Below are 19,132 nucleotides of genomic sequence, written 5' to 3'. Positions count from 1 at the left end.
TTGCTTCCTGACAGCAGCTGGGGAAGCCCAGTGTGCCTCAGAACCAGCGCCTGGGTGCCTGTGGCTCCTGCTGTTCATGGCAGTGTCCAGGCTCCTCACAGGGCCTCTCCCTGCATCTGGTCTCACCCCATGAGGAGACTGCTTGCTGCCCAGGGCCATCCCTCCCCGCCATGGGGTCTGCAGCAGCGGGGTCCTGGCCATGGTTGGCAGGGGCAGCCTGGCTCTGCGTGCGAGGAGAACCAACGTGTGCTGGTTGCTGGACGCAGCACCCGTCCCCCCCAGGGAGACCGTCTCTAGTGTCCCTTGAGTCACCCCCCATGGAGTCCAGCCTGGCCTCACTCACTCTACTCTCTGCTTCTGTCTCTCCAATGTGGATGTGATCATCGGTCTTCCAGTTTGTCGAGGGGCACGGACACCATTCCCCACCCTGTGCCTGGCATGGCCCTCATCAGTCTCTTCTGCTGGGCTGTCCAGCAGCGAGCCTTGCTGGGTCTTCTCTCTGTGGGGAGGGTGTGCCCAGTGAGGGCTGCTCGGGCTGTCCAGCGTGGTTAGTCTGAGGGGCTCCATGATGGTACCTCCTAGTCACAGGCTTTGGTACCAGGACGTGGGGGGGTGGTACTCGCAGGAGGGAAAGACCCCAGAGTGGGTAGCTGTCTCTTGGTCTTGAACTCAGGGTGGGGAGAAGGTCTCCGACATGGCGGGACAGAGAGAGGTGTAGGGAATTCCACAGGGGGTGAGCCACAGACGGGGCCTGACATGGTATTTGTGTGTAAAACACGTTGTGGAATAGTGGTCTGTAGATACATGGAATTGCTGGATTGCTCCTGGACCCTGGGAACCTAGGTGAGGTCAGCTCTGGGATTTGCTAGTGCTGACTCCTGTCCGACTGGTGTCCATGTGCAGGTCTGTTCCTGGCAGAAGCTGCAGAGCTTCTCCTGCCTCCTGCGGCTGGCCACAGAGCTGAGGCTGCAGAGTGGACAGTACCAAGAAGCCTCCTGGGTTAGAGCTGCAGTACTGGAGGGCTTGGTGTGCGCCCTGACCATGTTGAGCCTGGCTTGCCTTTGTAAGACGGGACAGCAAGCTGTGGACTGCTGCGTCCATCAGGGAAATACTCTATGGCTCTTAGTCTCACGTAATTCAGTAAATGTCAAGTATTGCAATCAATAATATATGATTCGAAATCAAAAGCTGCATATTTCAAAGTGCCTATAAGTGTTAAATTAGCTCATTAACATTAAAGTAGCCCAACATTAGACTTTCTAAGCACTGAGCCATTTCTTTCCATTGTAGAGAAAAACCTGTTAGCCTTTGTGAGTTTTGTAATGTGCCTTTATTTTTCAGGTTGTCCTGGTGCCAAAAAGCATGAATTTTTGACAAGCGTCTTGGATGCACTGTCCACAGACATGGTCCATGCTGTCTCTGACCCCTCGTCCCCATCGGGCAGGTATGCTGTGCTTCCCGCAGAAGCCCTGGAAGTTCACGGAGGAGCAGATCCTAAGGGTGGGACACCTGGAAGTACTCGGGCCTGAAGGAAGAGCCCTCCAAGGCCAGGAGGCTGGCTGCTCGGCAGGTTTCTCTGTGCTGCCATTTCCCAGGGTCCCTGTGGTGAGGAGGCCAGGGACAGGAGAACACTTCTGAATGCCCTCCGTCATGAGACCCCATTTTACAGTTATATATCAGACTTTACATCCTTGGAATGAAATGTTTTACTTAAAACTCTCAAAATGTGATTTACTTATTGTAGAACATGCAGCTCATGAAACTCGCCACCTTCCCAGTTTCCAAGTGTGGTTGAGTGGCAGCAGGTACGGTCACTCCTCTCTGACCCCAAAGGTCCCCTTGGCATGCTGCACACTGGCCTGGAGCTGAGCTGCATTGCCTCCCTGTACCCTGTGGGAACAAGTGCCTTTCTGTACCCACGGATGACACAGGAGGATGGAAACTCCCCGTGGGCCGTTGCCGCGGCAACCCAAGCCTTCTCTATTCTTCCTGACAACTAGCAATCCATATTTGTGCATTTTAAGGACATTTTTTCCAGTGGAGAGTCTAACATTTTATTTCCATGGAGTGTCGGTCTTCTCCCCCGTCCCCAAGCCCTCAATCTTCTCATCCATCCAGGGTGAGGGGTGAGGTAAGCTTTTGGTCTCTTAGCAAAAGGACCTTCATCTTCTCTGCTGCAGACAACTCAGGGGGAAGGCAGTGCTAACAGAAAAGGTCATGACTGGGTAGAAAATCGAATTTAACTAAGCAAAACATCACAGAGATTACAGCTTTTTACTTCTCATAATCATGTAGGGAGGGTTCTCTCATGGGAGCTGCAGCTGAAGGCCTTGGGTGACTTGCTCTCCAAGAAGCTCCTCCGAGAGTTGGGAAACTGGTCAGCAGTGTCAGCCAGCCAGACTGCCCACTGTTCACACTCAGGGGCAAAGCTCACCACACCCAGGCAGGGCGGCATGCAGAGCCTGTGGGAGGGCCCGTGGGGTAGGCACAACCTCCTCCCTTGTGAGCAGGTGCAGCCCTGCAGGTCTGACTCGAAGCCAGGCTTCCAAGGCACTTTTACCTGTTTGTTCCTTAAAACAGCAAACTGCTTTTTAATCCCAGGGAATTGTCTAGTTGTAGCCTTAAAGAGCTTTGATTTGGATCTTTCAATACACCTGTTATATGTATGTGTGTTGCATTATATGATTCAAAAATGATCACATTGAGGGGCCCAGAGGACCTAGGAGGGTGTGGTGGCTGTTCCTACCTGCCCGTCAAGGTGCCCAGGCCCAGGCCTGGAGCTTTTCTCCCCAAGTACAAGGCCAGGTGCATGCCTGACGTGCACATGATCACTGTGGCCTCTGTGACTCCAAGCCAACCTGGAGAATTTGCTGATTAGCTTTTCCTCAGTCTTGTCCATCGGTCTCTGATGTGAGTACACACAGAGGGGGACACTGGAGGGCTGGGTGGAGACAGTAGGAGCTTCTGCATCCTGACAGGTTGTCTTCCTTCCAGACTCTCAGAACCAGACCCCAGCCACACCCTGGAGGAGCGGGTGGTGCACTGGTACTTCAAGCTGCTCGATAAAAACTCCAGCGGGGACATTGGCAAGAAGGAAATCAAACCCTTCAAGAGATTCCTTCGGAAAAAATCCAAGCCCAAAAAGTGTGTGAAGAAGTTCGTGGAGTACTGTGACGTGAATAACAACAAGGCCATCTCTGTGCAGGAGCTGACGGGCTGCCTGGGCGCCACCAAGGAGGAGGGCAAAGCCAGCACGCGGAAGCGCCACAGTGAGCCTTGCCCATGTCCCCACACCCGGTGTCAGAGTGTGATGTCCTGTTCATTTCCTGTGTGTGCTGCCAGTGTGAAGCCTGGAGGGTGATGTTATGTGTTGGAGCATGATGTCTATGTGTGTTCACTTCCTGTGTGTCAGAGCATGATGTCTGTGTCCACTTCCTGTCTGCATTTCCTGTGTGTGTTCACTTCCTATGTGCACTTCCTGTGTATCAGAGCATGATGTCTGTGTTCACTTCCTGTCTGCACTCCCCGTGTGTCTGAGTGTGATGTCTGTGTTCACTTCCTGTCTGCACTCCCTGTGTGTCAGAATGTGATATCTGTGTTCACTTCCTGTCTGCACTCCCTGTGTGTCAGAATGTGATATCTGTGTTCACTTCCTGTCTGCACTCCCTGTGTATCAGAGCATGATGTCTGTGTTCACTTCCTGTCTGCACTCCCTGTGTGTCAGAATGTGATATCTGTGTTCACTTCCTGTCTGCACTCCCTGTGTGTCTGAGTGTGATATCTGTGTTCACTTCCTGTCTGCACTCCCTGTGTGTCTGAGTGTGATGTCTGTGTTCACTTCCTGTCTGCACTCCCTGTGTGTCAGAGTGTGATATCTGTGTTCACTTCCTGTCTGCACTCCCAGTGTGTCAGAGTGTGATGTCCATGTTCACTTCCTGTCTGCACTTCCTGTGTGTTGGATCTTGATGTCTGTGTTTACTTCCTGTCTACATTCCTTATGTATTAGAGTATGATGTCTGTGTGTGTGTTCACTTCCTGTCTGCTTCCTGTGTGTTGGAGATGATGTCTGTGTTCATTTTTTGGTATCTACACTCCCTGTGTGTTCGAGTGTGATGTCTGTGTTCACTTTCTAGTGTCTGCACTTCCTGTGTGTCAGAGTGTGATGTCTGTGTTCACTTTCTAGTGTCTGCACTCCCTGTGTGTCAGAGTGTGATGTCTGTGTTCACTTCCTGTCTGCACTCCCTGTGTGTCTGAGTATGATGTCTGTGTTCACTTCCTGTCTGCACTCCCTGTGTGTCAGAGTATGATGTCTGTGTTCACTTCCTGTCTGCACTCCCTGTGTGTCAGAGTATGATGTCTGTGTTCACTTCTTGTCTGCACTCCCTGTGTGTCTGAGTGTGATGTCTGTGTTCACTTCCTGTCTGCACTCCCTGTGTGTCCGAGTGTGATTTCTGTGTTCACTTCCTGTCTGCACTCCCTGTGTGTCAGAGTATGATGTCTGTGTTCACTTCCTGTCTGCACTCCCTGTGTGTCAGAGTGTGATGTCTGTGTTCACTTCTTAGTGTCTGCACTCCCTGTGTGTCTGAGTATGATGTCTGTGTTCACTTCCTGTCTGCACTCCCTGTGTGTCCGAGTGTGACGTCTGTGCTTACTTCCTAGTGTCTGCACTCCCTGTGTGTCAGAGTATGATGTCTGTGTTCACTTCCTGTCTGCACTCCCTGTGTGTCCGAGTGTGATGTCTGTGTTCACTTCCTGTCTGCACTCCCTGTGTGTCTGAGTGTGATGTCTGTGTTTACTTCCTGTCTGCACTCCCTGTGTGTCCGAGTGTGACGTCTGTGCTTACTTCCTAGTGTCTGCACTCCCTGTGTGTCCGAGTGTGACGTCTGTGTGCTCACTTCCTAAGGTGTATAGACTGCCTCAGGTGAGGGTGTTGAGAAACAGCACATGGTGATTGCAGACCATTGCTGTAGAAATAATAGCGAACTTGGGCAGCAGGCCAGCGGTCAGAACCCCAGAGCCACAGGGTTAGAAGGCGTGGCTTTTACTGTTCAAATCAGTGGCCAACTCTCCAAATATGTTTTGCCTTTCAAAGTTCAAAGTAGGACTCAGGTGCCATTGGACATAGCTTACCAACCCTGTGAATGGGCTCCAACCAAATGTCCAGGCCAGTGTATGAGCCCAGAAGACCAGTGTCCAGACCTGCTCTTCCTGTGGCTTAGCAGATTTAGCAGTCGAAGCACCTTCTGCGGTGGGCCTGGCATAAGTAGCCTGCTGTCACGGGCAGCCAGGGAGTCCCAGGAGAGTTGGGTCTAAGGTCCTCAGAGGCCACACACGGGAGAAGCCAGGTCAGAGCCCAAGGGCCCCGGCCACACATGTGTGCCATGGGGGAAGCCCCTCACTGGGGCCAGCCTGGGTCCTCGTCTGGGCAGCACCAGTGCTGGGCAGGGTGGGCAGCCATGCCATATCACGGAGTCTGGTCAGCCTCGGGTAACCCTTGGGAGGGCAGCTGTGCTTGGCTGTTCCCCAGCACTCGAGAGTGGCATCCTCTGTCTCTGTGCCCTCCGGTGTGTGGCAGCACTCTGAGGTGGCTCATCTGAGCTGAGCTGGGGGAGAGCCCCTAGAAGGCAGTGGGGACACCGGCCTCGTGTTGTCCCCGGTGCTTGCCTTGACTGTCTCAGCATTACATGACCAGCTTTGCTTCCACTGGCCTCTCTGTGAGACTACCTGCTGGTTCCTCTGCGAGGACTGGGCCTCTCTGCAGCTCCCGGTGCTGCCAGCTGTCCTGACCAGGTCTCAGCTAGGAGAGGCCAGGTGCCACCTCAGCTGTCCCCTGCTTTGACCAGGGGGCGGTACTCTGAGAGGCCCACCCCGCCTTGCCTGAGGGGTCAAGGAACAAACCTCATAATCACTTGAGACCTCTGTGTCCATCAAGGACCCTGCCAGGGTGGCAGGAGCTGGCCTTGAAGCAGACTCTTGGGAGGACAGGAAGCCAGCAGGTGTGCGCTACAGAGGGGAACAGGGCATGTCCCTGCTGTGCCTGGAGCAGCAGCCCCTCCGACTGATGCTGTCCACTCAAGGCTGTGTGCCCTCCTGGCCGTGTTATCCTGGCCACTGTCCTGGGTGGTGAGGTCACAGGGCAGGGGTAATCACCACTGCTTCACCGCGGGCATGAGGACCCAGCACCGTGTCCTATCTTCTGCTGCTGCCTCAGGACCAGGGCAGGGCAGGGGGCTTGTCTGCAGTCCCGCCTGCTGTTGGTCCCTGTCCTCAGCAGTGTGCCTGCGCCCTGCAGACAGCCATGTGAAGTCCTGGGCACCTGGGCCTGGCTTTGCCACAGGAGCTGCACCCCCACCACCTGCTGGTCCTGTGGAGGCCCAGCTGGGGCTCTGGGCTCTTCTGTCCTGCTCCACCTGACTCGGCCTGTGGCCCGGGACCTGCCTCACTCTCTTTATGCTGGTTGCTGCTTAGGACCCTGGAGGCCTAGTGTCCCTTGAGGAGTAAAGGCCAAGCAGGGCCAGCCTCCAGAGCCCCGAGGACCCCACGGAGGATGAGTGCCTGGCCCCTGCTCTGCAATGGGGTCGCAGCCTGTGGAGTCCTTCCCTCGGCGGAAGCAGTGCAGAGGCTGTGCCTGGAGGAGCAGGACACGTGCCGCGGTCAGCAGGCGTTCAAGGACCAGAGCTGCTGCCAGGACGGGTTCAGGACTGGGGTGCCTGGGGGGTCTCCAGGTGGCTTCTGCAAGGATGCCTCGTCCCCTCAGGACACCCCCACTGCCCACTCTCCCGTTTCTTCCTATCTTTTTTAGTTCCGAGGGTTGAACCCAGGGGCGTTTAACCTCTGAGCCCTGCTGCCAGACTTTTTTTATTTTTTATTTTGAGACAGGGTCCTGCTCAGTTGTTGAGGCTGACTCTGAACTTGCAGGCCTCCTGCCTTAGCCTCCCGAGCCTCTGGGAATACAGGCTTGGCCACTGCGCCCAGCTGTCTGATTTCTTACAGGGAAGCCAGCAGCTCTCTGTCCTATGCACTGTAAGGCCCCCTCAGCTGAGACCCTTGGCACTGTGTAGACTGACCCTCAGAACTGCTCGCTGTGGAGTCTGTCTCAGCCTCAGCACTTGGTACAGTCAGAGCACCCATTCCATGCTAACTGCATGGTGGGCCTCCAGGGCCAGCAGGCTGTTGTACTCCCAGGCTGGTGACGGTGCATGGGGGACACTTCTGCCCAGCAGGCCATCAGCCCAGGTGTCCACTGTGGTCGGGTTTAGTCTTGCCATGACACTGGAGCGTGCCCATCTGCTCTGGAGTCACTCACCAAAGACATTGGCCTCTGGGGATTACAGGAGACAGGTGCAGGGTCTGAGGGTGTGTAGGAAGAGATGCCCAGCGGTCTGCCAAATGCCAGGTGTGGAGAGGAGAGCACACACCCAGCCCCATGGAGGTCCAGACCCAAGTTCAACAGCCTAGGGCACAGAGAGGAGCAGACCCACAGCAGCAGATACAAGAAACCAGAGAGCCTCATCCACCCCGGCCCAGGCGTCTGCCCACGACTGGCTTCCGATGGACAAGCTGAGTTCCTAGGGCAGTGTGGGGAAGCTCGTGTGGACAGTTTGGTGGCTGATGTGACTGTCCCACTCTGGCCTGCTAAGGCCAAGGAGGAGCTTGGTTTTGGAAAGTGCTAGGAGTTGGCAGCACCGATGGAGGGCAGCCTGATGTATAAGCTGGCCGCCCTCGTGGGTCAGGCTGTAGGACAGTGACCACAGATTGTCCCTGACTCGGGGTCATGTGCCTCCTTCGGGTTTAAAGTGGTGCAGTTGTCCTGTTCCCGGGGGTGGGGGGGTCCACTCCGCAGGTCCTGGTAGATGCTGTCTCATGGCACTGCTGCCTGGCCTGGGAGGGGACTGGGCGTGGACTGGGCCTCTGCCTGCCCGTGTGGAGCTGGGAGAGTGTCAGCCAGTCACAGTGAGAGCCGAGCACATGGGCGCAGACTGGCTGGGGCTGCAGATATGCAAACCTGCTGGTGCCTGTGTGCTGCTCGCTCTCCAGGACGGGCTTTTGTTACTAGAGTGGAGAGAAATCAAGCAAGAAACGTTCCATACACAGGTCTAGAGGTATACGCCCCCCCAGGGTTCTCTTACACAGGCACTTTCTAAATTAACCCCATTGATCTGAAGCAATTACAGCTGATTTTGCATTCAAATTAGTGCCTCTAAGGTACATTGGCAAGCTTGATATAAACAATCATATTATAAAAAATACAAAAAGGAAATGATTATCTGAAAGTTATCATTATAAAGCAAAAGAAAAGATGGATTCATGAAGGATTCAGAAAACAAAGTCAGAAGGTATCAACTTGATTTTACAATTCTCAATCTAGCCTTTGCACAGAAGCTCAGCAATCAGGAGACATTCATCTCTGACCCAATCATCTTTTTCCACCAAGTGGCCAAGCTGCCTGTAGCTGAGCAGCAGGGCCAGGGTTCCCAGGCTGGTCCCCACCACACAGGGCCAGAGGCGTAGGCCCCAGATGTCCTGTGCTGCAGTGCGGTGGCAGGAGACACACTGTCCCCTCCCTCCCTGTGGCCTGCCTGGACCCCATGTTTATCAGTGGCAGTGCTGGGGATTTGTGTTGGTAATTCACATTCTGTTCCTTGAGATCCTTAAGAACATATTCTCCTCTCTCCCCGTTTCGCCTGGTGCCTTTCCCTTTCCCATCTTAAGTGGAAAGTGGTGCCAGAGGTCATGGATGAAGTCCATACTCTTCATCAGCAGAGCAAGCTTTTTTCTTATACTTTTTGGATATTGACTTTTTCTTCCTGTCACTTACCTTTAATCCATAGCATCCTTGAATTATGAGGGGGATTGACATTAGCCATAAAGAAAAGCCAAACAAAACCAGACTGCTGCTGAATAGCCCCACTGGCCCCAAAGAGAGTCAGAGAATCACTGTAGTACTCTTTGGGTTTGAATCATTGGAAAAAAAATCTTATTATTTTTCTTTCTAATCTGTCTGTCCATCTGTCTATTAATCAATCAACCAATCTCTTTTTGTGGTCCTGGGACTAGAACCCAGGGACTCTTTTTCACTGAATCACACCTCTAGCCCTCTTTGATTTTCTATTTTGAGACCAAGTCTTGCTAAGTTGCTGAGGCTAGCCTTTGGATCTCTGGTCTCAGCCTCCCCCGGTCACTGGGTCACGGTGTGGCCACTGCACCATGCATTTTTTCCCTAAAGTAGTCATTTCAGGCAAAGTGAAGCAGAAGAGGAGCAGTGGTTTCCTAGTACTTGGGTCATTTTTAAAACCTGCGTTTGAGACAAAGAAAACTCCTGATTATTCAATGTTTTTGCAGTTTGCTAAATACACTTGTATTTACCCTTCCACAGTGTGTTTCTGTTTGCCCCGACATGGCAGGGAAGATAGGGCAGGAAAACAGAGTCCTTTTTTTCCACTTCTTTTTTTATCGAGTAGATATGAATCAACAATTACTCGAGGAATTTGGCAGGACAAACATTGCCTTTTATCTGTGGACTAACTGAAGGCTCTTTACTAAGTGCCCCTGTCCAGGACGTGGCCAAAATAGGTCAGAAAATAAGCAGCCCCACCACTTCCACGGCCTACCCCCGGAGCAGAGGAGACCCATGGGGGCGGCAGGCACCCAGCCTGTGCTGTGTGTAGGAGACACTGGCCAGCGTTCGGGCGAGAGGCCATCAGCCTTCTGGCCAGAGGCCATCCGTGGTTTGGTGGGAAGGACGTGTCCTGACTCCTGTAAAGGGATCCCGGTTGCCACGTGGTGCAGGCCACCTGTGGGCGGGGCTGCACAGGTCCCATCGCTGGGAGCAGGTGGAGGTCGGCACAGGGTGAAGCAGAGGGGTGCAGAAGCGTGGACTCGAGGCTCGGGGTAGGGCCAAGCTGCGCCTGGCCGACAGGACACCAGGGGGAGTGGCAGGGGTCAGCATGAGGACGCTCTGGCACGGAGCGGGAGAAGCTCCAGAGCAGCGTCAGCCTGTCCCGGAAGGAACGGTGGAGTCCAGTCCTGTGCCCTGGAGTCGCCCCCTGCACACCTAAGTGGGGAGCCAGGGGGAGAATCTGGGGAGGTGCCGCCTGCCCCCGCCCCGCGGGCACCCTCAGGAGTGGTCTAATTTGAAGCCAAGAGGCTGACCTAGCCCACCAGTGAGTGGGTGTAGATATGAAGGAGATGAGGCCCAAGCCCACCAGAGAGCCATCTTCAGTGTCAGGGAGAAGGAAGGAGGAAGGGCAAAGAAAATGGAGAGGGGGGCTGCCTTCCAGGTAGGAGGAAGCCAGGGGAATGGGAGAGCTGCCCGGAACTGGGAGAAGGAGAGGGCAGCCGTCAGGTGGGCCAGGAGGAGCACTGAGCAAAGATGGGGTCAGGAAGGGGGAGGCAGGAGGACTGCGTATGAGAAGCTACCGAGACACACAAGTTGAGGCTCAGAGTGAGAAGGAAGGAGAGACCCAGGTGTTCCCCGGGGTGTGGCCGTGAAGCCAGGGAGGACACAGTGCTTCTCCCGGCAGCTTTAATTTCACCCAAAGATTTGGGGGAAGTCATTTTGAGGCAAACATGGTGATTTTTAATGATTTTAATATGAAACCAAAGATTTCCAAACCTTGTACAGTACGTGGCTCAGGGCTTCCTTCGCAGAACCTCGTCTCCTCTGGGAACGTGGGGAAGGTCCTAGAAGAAAGTTCTCTGGGGTCAGTGGACGTGGCCCAGGAACTCAGACTAAATGAAACACTCTTCAGTTGGGCCTGAGCACTGTGGGGGCCCGGCCCCTGACCTGCCTGAGGCGGCCCTGTCCTTGCACACGGAGCCCGCTGGCCAGCAGCACCTCATGGAGCAGATGGCCTCCCTGAGGTCGCCGAGGCCTCCAGACGGAAGAGTCCTTTGGTAACGATGTCTCTTTCCCTCCCAGCCCCCAGAGGCAGCGCCGAGGGCTCCGCTCCAAGGCAGGTGAGTGTGCCTCTGTTGGAGCTTACTGACCGGCTGGCTCACAGCAGGCTGAGATCCCAGAGGGCCTAGGAGAAGGAGCGGCAGAGGAAGGACCTGTCCCTGTGGGCCCCGCCCCGCCCACCAAGTGCCACCCGAAGCCACCAACTTGCTGAATCATTCAGCTACAGATTTCAGTTATTTTAAGGACAGTTTCTGGTCCGCTTGTTCTGTGGAGTGGCCGTTTCACAGCTGTCCTCTGGGTGCTCGACGTTCATTTCTTGCATTTTCAGGAGACGGCAGGAGGAGGAGAGCCCGAGGCCCCAAGGCTGAGCTCCTGAGGGCTTTCGGCTTCTCCTGTGTTCTGTTTCTGAATCTCATCTTATAGAGGGCAAAGGATGCCATGTGGAGCCTCTCTCCAGCTCCCGTGCCACAGCCAGGACAGAGCGTGTCCCGCAGACCTTTGTCCCTCCCTGGAAGTCGGTCCCTTCCCCTTTGATATCTGTAGGACACCCTCAGGCAAGCCCCTGGGTTGTAAGTGGGGACCTCCACTCGCACCTTGGTTGTAATTTAAAACGGTTTCATTAGGAAAGACTTGTAAGGTTCCTCTCACAGATGTTTATGGTCTAACTTACAAGTCACCTACTTGAAAAGCGGCTCTGGGAAAGCAGGTGTCCAGGGAGCTGCGGGGCTCCCAAGGACTGTCTTCCTTAGACAAGGAAAATCAGCCTGGATCTTCAGCTTTGTCCAGAGAACGGAGCTGGAGCAGCGTCCCGGCCCCCCTTGTTCTGAAGGATGTGTTCCTGGCTGGTGTCTTTACTAGGGTGGCTGCCGCTGCAGATGCCTTCCTGGGAGTAAGGGCTGGGGCTTGCTTGTGACTCTGTAATTGAAGACCACTGGCATTTCTTTGAGAAATGGAGTGGTGCCAACGACCAAAGCCTGTGGGTGCGTCACCGTAGGCAAGACTGTCAAGGCAGGCATGACAGGCGGATGCCCGGAGCCCATAGAGCCGCACAGCCACCTCCTGAGGGTGTCCGAGCTGTGGTCAAGCTGAGCTGAGCCAGGATGCCATTCTGTCTGCAGTAGCTGGGAAGCGTGCCCAGGGCTCTTGCCATGATGACTAGGTGAACAGACCTGTCCTGGGCTTGGTGTGGCGTCAGGTTCTCTCTTCCCGCCGCCTCCTTAGATCTCTATCAAGGGAAGGAGGGCAACCCGGAAGGTGCCTAAGTTTTCAGAGTTTGATAATCCTAAGTAACCCAGCAGAAGCCAGGGTGAACTCACCTGTAGGGCTGGGCCCCGTGGAGGGGGCCTTCAACAGGAAGTCAGGTGCTGACCGAGCCAGAGATCTGCACTGAAATGCTTTTCCAAGTGCATTTCTTGAAAAGGTGAAAAGGAAAATTTAAAAATCAACTGTGGCTTTATCAAATTTGAAGCATAAATTAGATTATAAAAGCCGCGTTCGTGTGATGAATCTAAGGGAACGGGAGGATCTGCAGAACACCAGGGTATGGCTCACGTAGAATATCGGAAGTCAGTGCTGCTGTCCTCACTGGTGTGCTTCTCCTGGTTCTCTGGCCTTCTCGGGCCAGGGTGAGTACGTCCAGGATGCTCTCCTTCGACAGGCCAGCGCTCTTCCCTTCCCGCCTTCCCTCCTGGGGCCGTCCAGCTCCTTCCCAGGAGGCAGGTCTTGGTCCTCGCAGATGCACACCCTCACACTCCCCTCTTCTCTTTTTCAGCCGAGGAAGCAAGGATGAGCAGCTGGCCCTTCCATGGCGGTTTCTAGACATGTGGGAACCTCCCTCACCAAAGAGCGACTTAAAACAAGCCCATAGTATTTGCACTTTGTACTTTACCTGTAAATCCACTTGGTAGAAACGAGATGTTTAAACGGACTGTTTGGATCTGAGTGTGGAAGGCTGGCTTCAGACGAGTCCTCACATACAATGTATGTGGCCTCCGTCCACCGTGGGAACCGCGCCTGGCGGACAGGAGTTTGGAAAGCACGGAGCTTCTCGGCTCTGCCCGGGGCAGCTGCTGGCAGCCTCCTCCAGGCCCTCTGCAGCCCTGCCTCGGGCTGCCTGCGCTCTCCCAGTCACTGAATGGAGTTCCTAGGTCCTGCCCTGACTGTGCTCCGACTGCTGCTCCTTGGGATTCCGTGCTGGTCTATGCATTTCGCTCTCCCGAGGTCTCTCGTCCCCATGAGCCAGGTCCCCAGGAAGGACTGGGTCCCCAGGAAGGATGGCAGGGGCTGGGGGAGAGCTATCAAACTTCCTCACCTCCACTTTCAAGCTTCTGTTGCAGTTTGCTTCAGGTTCAGATAAGTCCAGGCAGGCGCCCTAGAGGGGCCCTTCCTTCAGAGAGGGGACCCAGGCTGTGATGGCCGCTCCTGCCAGCCTGCTTCTCTGGGCCCCCGGGGTCCCCTGGAAGACAACGCCCTCCCTGAACAAATGGCCCACATTCTCCCCCAGGGGGCGTGGCGGCAGAGGTGTGGGCAGGGTGTGGACTGGGCCTCAGGAAAGGCTGCGATTCCTGCTCCGCACACTGCTGAGGCCTCAGGGCAGGGGCCTTGCCAGCAAAGTCCACCTGAGGGTGTGGCACAAGAGGGTCAGCAACTGAGTGCCCATTGTGAGCAGCAGAGTTGGCTCTCATGGCCACTGCCACCCTGGACCTGGCCCTAAGCCAGAGGTGTGAGGCCAGCCAGCTCAGACTTCTGTAGGAGGGCCTTGTGGCCTGGTCCCCCGCACGTGTCCCGTGCAGTCATGACCCTGAGGGTGTGTGGAGAGGCGTCACGAGGACCGTGCTTGTTGTGCAAAGGCAAAGAACAGGCCGGGAGTCCCAGGCCAGCTCAACGCGCGTCAGCATCGTCTAGGAAACAGCTGTGAGCCTAGTTGTTTTGGATACTTGTTTATATTGCTGAACTTTGAAATTAATCATTTTTCCTAGATTAAAATAAGACGTGATCAAACTGCATCGAGTCTTTTCTTTCCAACTGACACGACTTGACACCTCCTCAATGGGAAAGGTGTGTGCTGACGTGGTCCCACCAAGGTACCAACCACGGCACCGTTCTCCCCAGTCCCCAGCCGGTCCTGCCTAGAGCTTGCCTTTCTGCCCCCTGTCTTCCCTGGCTGCCTGCATGGTGTCAGAGGGGCACAGCTGAAGTTCTCTCCTCCCAGGGCTGGCGAGGACGCTGCTGTGCTGCGGTGTGAGCAGAGCCTGTGGCTGACATTCACAGAAAGGATGTGCTTCTAGGTACACACGTGGCCTGTCTAGACCTGCCCTCCTGAGGGGACGTGGCACCCTCGGCAGCATTCATTACCCCATCACGGGAGGTCCCCATGGCCCCGTTCGAGTCTCAGATTGACTAGGGAAGGGCCGGCACCTTGCAGTCCTGTCAAGGAAGCCCCTACCCCTGACTAAAGGGCGCTTTTCCCTCTCCACCAGTCCACTCCCATCATCCACCTTCATCATCCACCTTCATCATCCACCTTCATCATCCACCTTCATCATCCACCTTCATCATCCACCTTCATCATCCACCTTCATCATCCACCTTCATCATCTCAGTTAACAAAAGCTCTGGAGTTTTCTGTTCTCCGCCATCTGATTGTGGCCGGGAGAGCCTCTGGGTGCCTTGGCCGTTTCTCAGGTCTTGGGAGTTTCGTGCCTGGAGGACATGCCCAAGAGCTGAGCTCTTTGTGAACGCTGAGCAGCCCGGGGCTGTGCAGAGCCTGCGTCTTTGCAGACAAGTAAGACACGGAGGCTGTGTTCCCCACTGTCGGTGAAGTGCAGCTTGACTATTAAAAGGGAAACCGTTCATGTGAATAAGACTGGAGAGGAAGGCCTCCCACAGCCCCAGCCGCCTTCCGGGTGCGGAAAAGCCCCACAGATCAGCGCCCTGGCGTGGAGCCCAGAGCACACCTGCCTGATCCTAAGTCAGATGCACGTCCACTGATGACAGTGCTTTTCTTTGGGAACCTTCTCATCTGGTCAGACCTTCACACTTGGGGAGGTCTGGGCTTGTCACCTAGTGGACCCTCTGCAATGTCCTCATCTCTGTCACAGCCCCCGCTGTGAGCTTGGTCAGGCAAAGCCCCTCGTAGAGAGCCCACGCAGCCCTTCCCATAGAGCCTGCATCAAGACACTTGCCAACTCATGTCCCTCAGTGTTGACGGGCAGGGTGACCCTTGGGTGTCCCTGGTATTCCGATTCCTCTTCCCTCTCCTCCACCCCTGGTTCCCACCTGGTCACCCTGCTGGCCAGCTCCTCGTGGGTGGCTCACCCACACATCTCTGCAGCCGGATGCTCCTCCTCCTCCTGTCTCCACAGCGGTGAGGCTGTTCCTCGCCCTTTTCCAGGCTGCATCCCATCCCCCTCACTCCTGGGGATCTCACTGTCTCTTTCTGCTCTGAGCTTGGGTGCCCCTGCCCCCATGGCTCCTGACCCTGGAGCCCTGCCCCATAAGGTACGCTGGGCCTGGGCCTGGAGTAGGACCTGGGCAGGGCACGGACCTGCCTTCCTGAGGGGACATGGCACCCCAGGTAGCAGCAGCCTGGTTTCTGAGCCTTCCAGCAGCACTCTGCAGAGCTGGTCATTTTCATGGGTGTATCGGAAGGCCAGCATATCTGCCTCTCTGGGTCTCGGGGAACTCCACGTTCTCGGGCTTGTGCTGTATGGAGTGGGGAAGTTCACAAGGAGATGACCAGCGCCTGACTTTCCCATGCCATCCTGTGCCCAGCCCACCTGAGCTGAGCCTCCCTCTGTTCTCCATGGAGCAACGGGGCCTTCAAAGCCACTGCCTCCAGTGATGGTCTCCTGGGACTCTCCCTGGGCCGGGGCCACGCGGTCTTCCTCTTTCTTATAGAGCAGGATGCATTCCCGCTAATTTATTGGCTTTTCCTTTTCTGGAATCCTCCACTCGGGTGTATGAAGACACCCTTCATCCTTGGCTCACAAGAGCCGCCGGCTCCAACAGCAAGGCAGGAGTGACAGGAGCGCCCGACAAGCGCTTCTCGGGGTACAGCTGCTGGTCAGGTTGGTTGGAGAACTGGTGGGCGAACGTGAAACACGCAGCACAGCACCCAGTGCACACACCTAGTGTGCCGCAGTGGGATTGTTCTCAGCAAACTCCTCAGATCATCTCAGCCTTTTATCAGGAATGGGATCACACCTCCAATGGACCCACGTCCTGGCGGAAAATGAGCCACTGGCCAAAGGAGGAGTTGGGCTATATGGGTTACACTGAGATCACGTCACTTGGAATGTCACATGTCACTCAGGAATCTGGGTTTGATGAGACCCCTTCCCCCAGCAGTGGCCAGCGTTTGGGAAGGACTCGCCGTGGAAGAGAGGAGAGCTGTCACGTGAGCCGCTCTTTTCACTACCCCCCCACTGTCTTGGGATTTTTATTTTCCATATCTAGCAATGGTAACTAACATGGCAGTCCTCCTCACGAGTACATAGCTGCTTGTCCCCACTCATTCCTCCTGTCCTGGGACAAACACCTTTCTGTCTTAGAAAGAAGTCTGTATGTCACCACCTCCTCCTGCATCTGCAGGGATGTGAAGCAGCCGGACGTAACCTCCTTCTATGGCGTCATGGCTCCCACAACCCCTCTGTCTGGTTCTTCTGATCATTCCTCTACTGTCCTAGACGATACCAGCACATACAAAATAAACAGCCAGCCCGTACCCTGTGCTCCGAGAATAACTGGCACAGGACTGATAGACACCCTCCCTTGAACGCAGCTTCCGTTTCCATTCTGTTCAAGAGCAAAGAAGATGCGCTAATGTCCCCCTGATTCCCAGATGAGATGTTTGTTCTGTGGCGCTGAAGCTCCCGAGAGGAGCTTCAGGACAGAGGGCAGAGGGGCAGGACCTCAGGTGTCCAGAGCTGAGGCCCTGGGAAGGCTATGGTCGTCCACTTAACTGCAAACACCTGGTCTCTGCACCAGTGGTAGGGAAAACTATAAAGCACACACAGATGCAAACGCTTCCTGCAAGAATGGTGAGCTGGCGCTTGACATGTGAATGGCTCCAGATGCCATGCTGATTGTTTGAACCCAGCTATGCATTCTTGATGTTTATGGTTCCTTTAAAATCAGCATTTCAATTTAAATAGTGAAATAAGATACTCATCTGTCATAGTACTCGACTTTTTTCCATACTCAGAACCGCAGAAGTGCTGGTCTCCTGGCCCCTACTGGGATCTCCCAGTCCTAGCAGCACATCACGGCTGAGCCTCGCGACCCCCCCCCCCCCAGAGCTGGCTGCAGCTTACGAGGCACCCAAACGGAATCCACAGAGGCCGGTGCAGGAAAGGCCGACCCACTGTGACCATGCTGTCCCTAGATGGAGTCACCTCCAGCACAGTCGTCTTCTCTGTATGACAGATGTCTGTCCCCGTCTGATTTCAGTGTTCAGGTGCCACCTGGTCCTCCAGGGCTGAGCACTGCAGGCGGAAGGCGCAGACCCCCGCTCTCTCACCCATGTGAGCAGGGGCTGGTGATCGTGGCTGAGCGTGGACAGTCCAAGCCCTGGCGTCCAGGGTGCTGCAGGGGATCATGACATCCGCCTCCAGGTCTCACTGTGCCTTCTAGGCAGACGCAGACTGGCCACGTGTCGATCATGGCCCTCATCAGTTGAACAGAGCAGCGTGCTGCTCTCCTCTCTTTCATCCACAGGACGTCCACAGGACACAGTCCTCACTGGTGTCACAGTCATTTTTGTGACAGTGCCACCACCTTGTTCTTATGCCACACAGTTGGGCACTTAAGTCACTGGGGCTCCTTTCCCCTGGTCTGGGCCTGGAGGGCTGACACCAAGGTGCCCCCGTGGTCAGGCTTGGCTAGGCTCAGCTCCTGGCTCACACATGGTCCATCTCTCGGTCACCTCACACGGTGAAGACGCAGCAGAGGCCCATCCTCGTGACCTCACCTGAACCTCCTCACCCCCAAAGACCTCATCTCCAAACACCTCACACTAAGGTGAGGCTCTGGCCACAGTCAGTTGGGGGTGCAGAACTCAGTCCCTCTCGTGTGTCCTGTAAGAACCATCTGACGTAAGCTCAGCATCTAAGGTCAGCTCCAGAGGACCAGGTGAAAAGAAGACAGAGGTCAGTGCAGCCTGCCCAGGGATGGCGTGCCCTGCAGAGGGGACGGGAACGTGAACACGGCAGTGTCACTGTGAAAGTGGGACTGGCACTGCCCCGGGATCCACATGCCACCAACCCACTGTGCACACCTGAGAATTCAGGGCCGGCCTCATTTCCAAACTCTGAGCAGACTCAACCCAAGGAGGGGGTCTGAACCAGAGCAGAGGCCCTTCCCTCCTCCAGTTCGGCATATCCAGGTTCTAGTGAGGTTCCTCTGACAGAGATCCTCTGGAGATTCGGCCGATAGAGTAACAAGCGTGCGTGTGTGTGTGTGTGTGTGTGTGTGTGTGTGTGTGTGTGTGAGAGAGAGAGAGAGGGAGAGAGAGGGAGAGAGAGAGAGACTGCCAAAGGTTCTTGGTCTGTAGTAACGGGAAGAAGAAAACCCATTTCTTGGATGGATGTGTAAGTCCTCTTCCCAGAGCCCTGCCCCGGGGCTGCTTCCCAGGAGCCTGTTGGGGCTGAGCACCCGGCTCTGCTAGGGACTGCCCCGAGCCCCCCAGGCCCCTTGCACGCCTGTCGGCCTTAAAGCCTCACCTGTGCCTGGAAACCGAGCCCCGACAGCGGTTCTGGGGGTTAAGTGGGGTTGGCGTGCACAGTGTGGGCACAGGAGAAGACCTGCGGGGACAGAGAATGCTGCATGGCGTAGACACACTGCTCTCGGGCACCCCGGGTCACACGCGGCTCACAGCCTCACGGCACCCTGCAGTGTCAGCAGGACGGTAGGAGCCACCCTGCGAGGGCAGACGAGAGGCAGGCCAGGGCCCTCCAGAGCCCTCGTGGCTCAGCCTCAGGGACCCACCGGGAGGGCCTCACAGCACCTGTGAGGAGTGGGCTCGGGGGACAGTGTCTGCCAGTGCTCTCCAGGGCCTTCCTCAGGGCCCTCTGTGGGTCAGCACCTGTGAGGAGTGGGCTCGGGGGACAGTGTCTGCCAGTGCTCTCCAGGGCCTTCCTCAGGGCCCTCTGTGGGTCAGCACCTGTGAGGAGTGGGCTCGGGGGACAGTGTCTGCCAGTGCTCTCCAGGGCCTTCCTCAGGGCCCTCTGTGGG

The 19,132-nt window shown here is 55.6% G+C and overlaps 1 protein-coding gene across 3 annotated transcripts in view; it reads left to right on the top strand.

Moving 5' to 3' along the window:
- The window catches only part of Smoc2 (SPARC related modular calcium binding 2), a 140,156-nt gene extending 126,256 nt beyond the window's left edge, over positions 1 to 13,900 (top strand). For 2 of the 3 annotated variants that reach the window (XM_040283596.2, XM_005321441.5), the window contains exons 10-13: positions 1,342 to 1,444; positions 2,995 to 3,269; positions 10,922 to 10,959; positions 12,672 to 13,900. In XM_040283596.2, coding sequence (XP_040139530.2) covers positions 1,342 to 1,444; positions 2,995 to 3,269; positions 10,922 to 10,959; positions 12,672 to 12,689 — 434 coding nt within the window. In that variant the 3' untranslated portion in view covers positions 12,690 to 13,900. The remainder of the gene's footprint in view (positions 1 to 1,341; positions 1,445 to 2,994; positions 3,270 to 10,921; positions 10,960 to 12,671) is intronic. The other variant, XM_078018678.1, reaches the window with a different exon arrangement.
- The last annotated feature ends 5,232 nt before the right edge of the window (positions 13,901 to 19,132 follow it).

The sequence above is a fragment of the Ictidomys tridecemlineatus genome, chromosome 8 (genome assembly GCF_052094955.1).
Source record: "Ictidomys tridecemlineatus isolate mIctTri1 chromosome 8, mIctTri1.hap1, whole genome shotgun sequence".
NCBI lineage: Eukaryota > Metazoa > Chordata > Mammalia > Rodentia > Sciuridae > Ictidomys > Ictidomys tridecemlineatus.
Note: the sequence above shows the minus strand (reverse complement) of the source record. Positions and strands in the feature narration are given on the sequence as shown.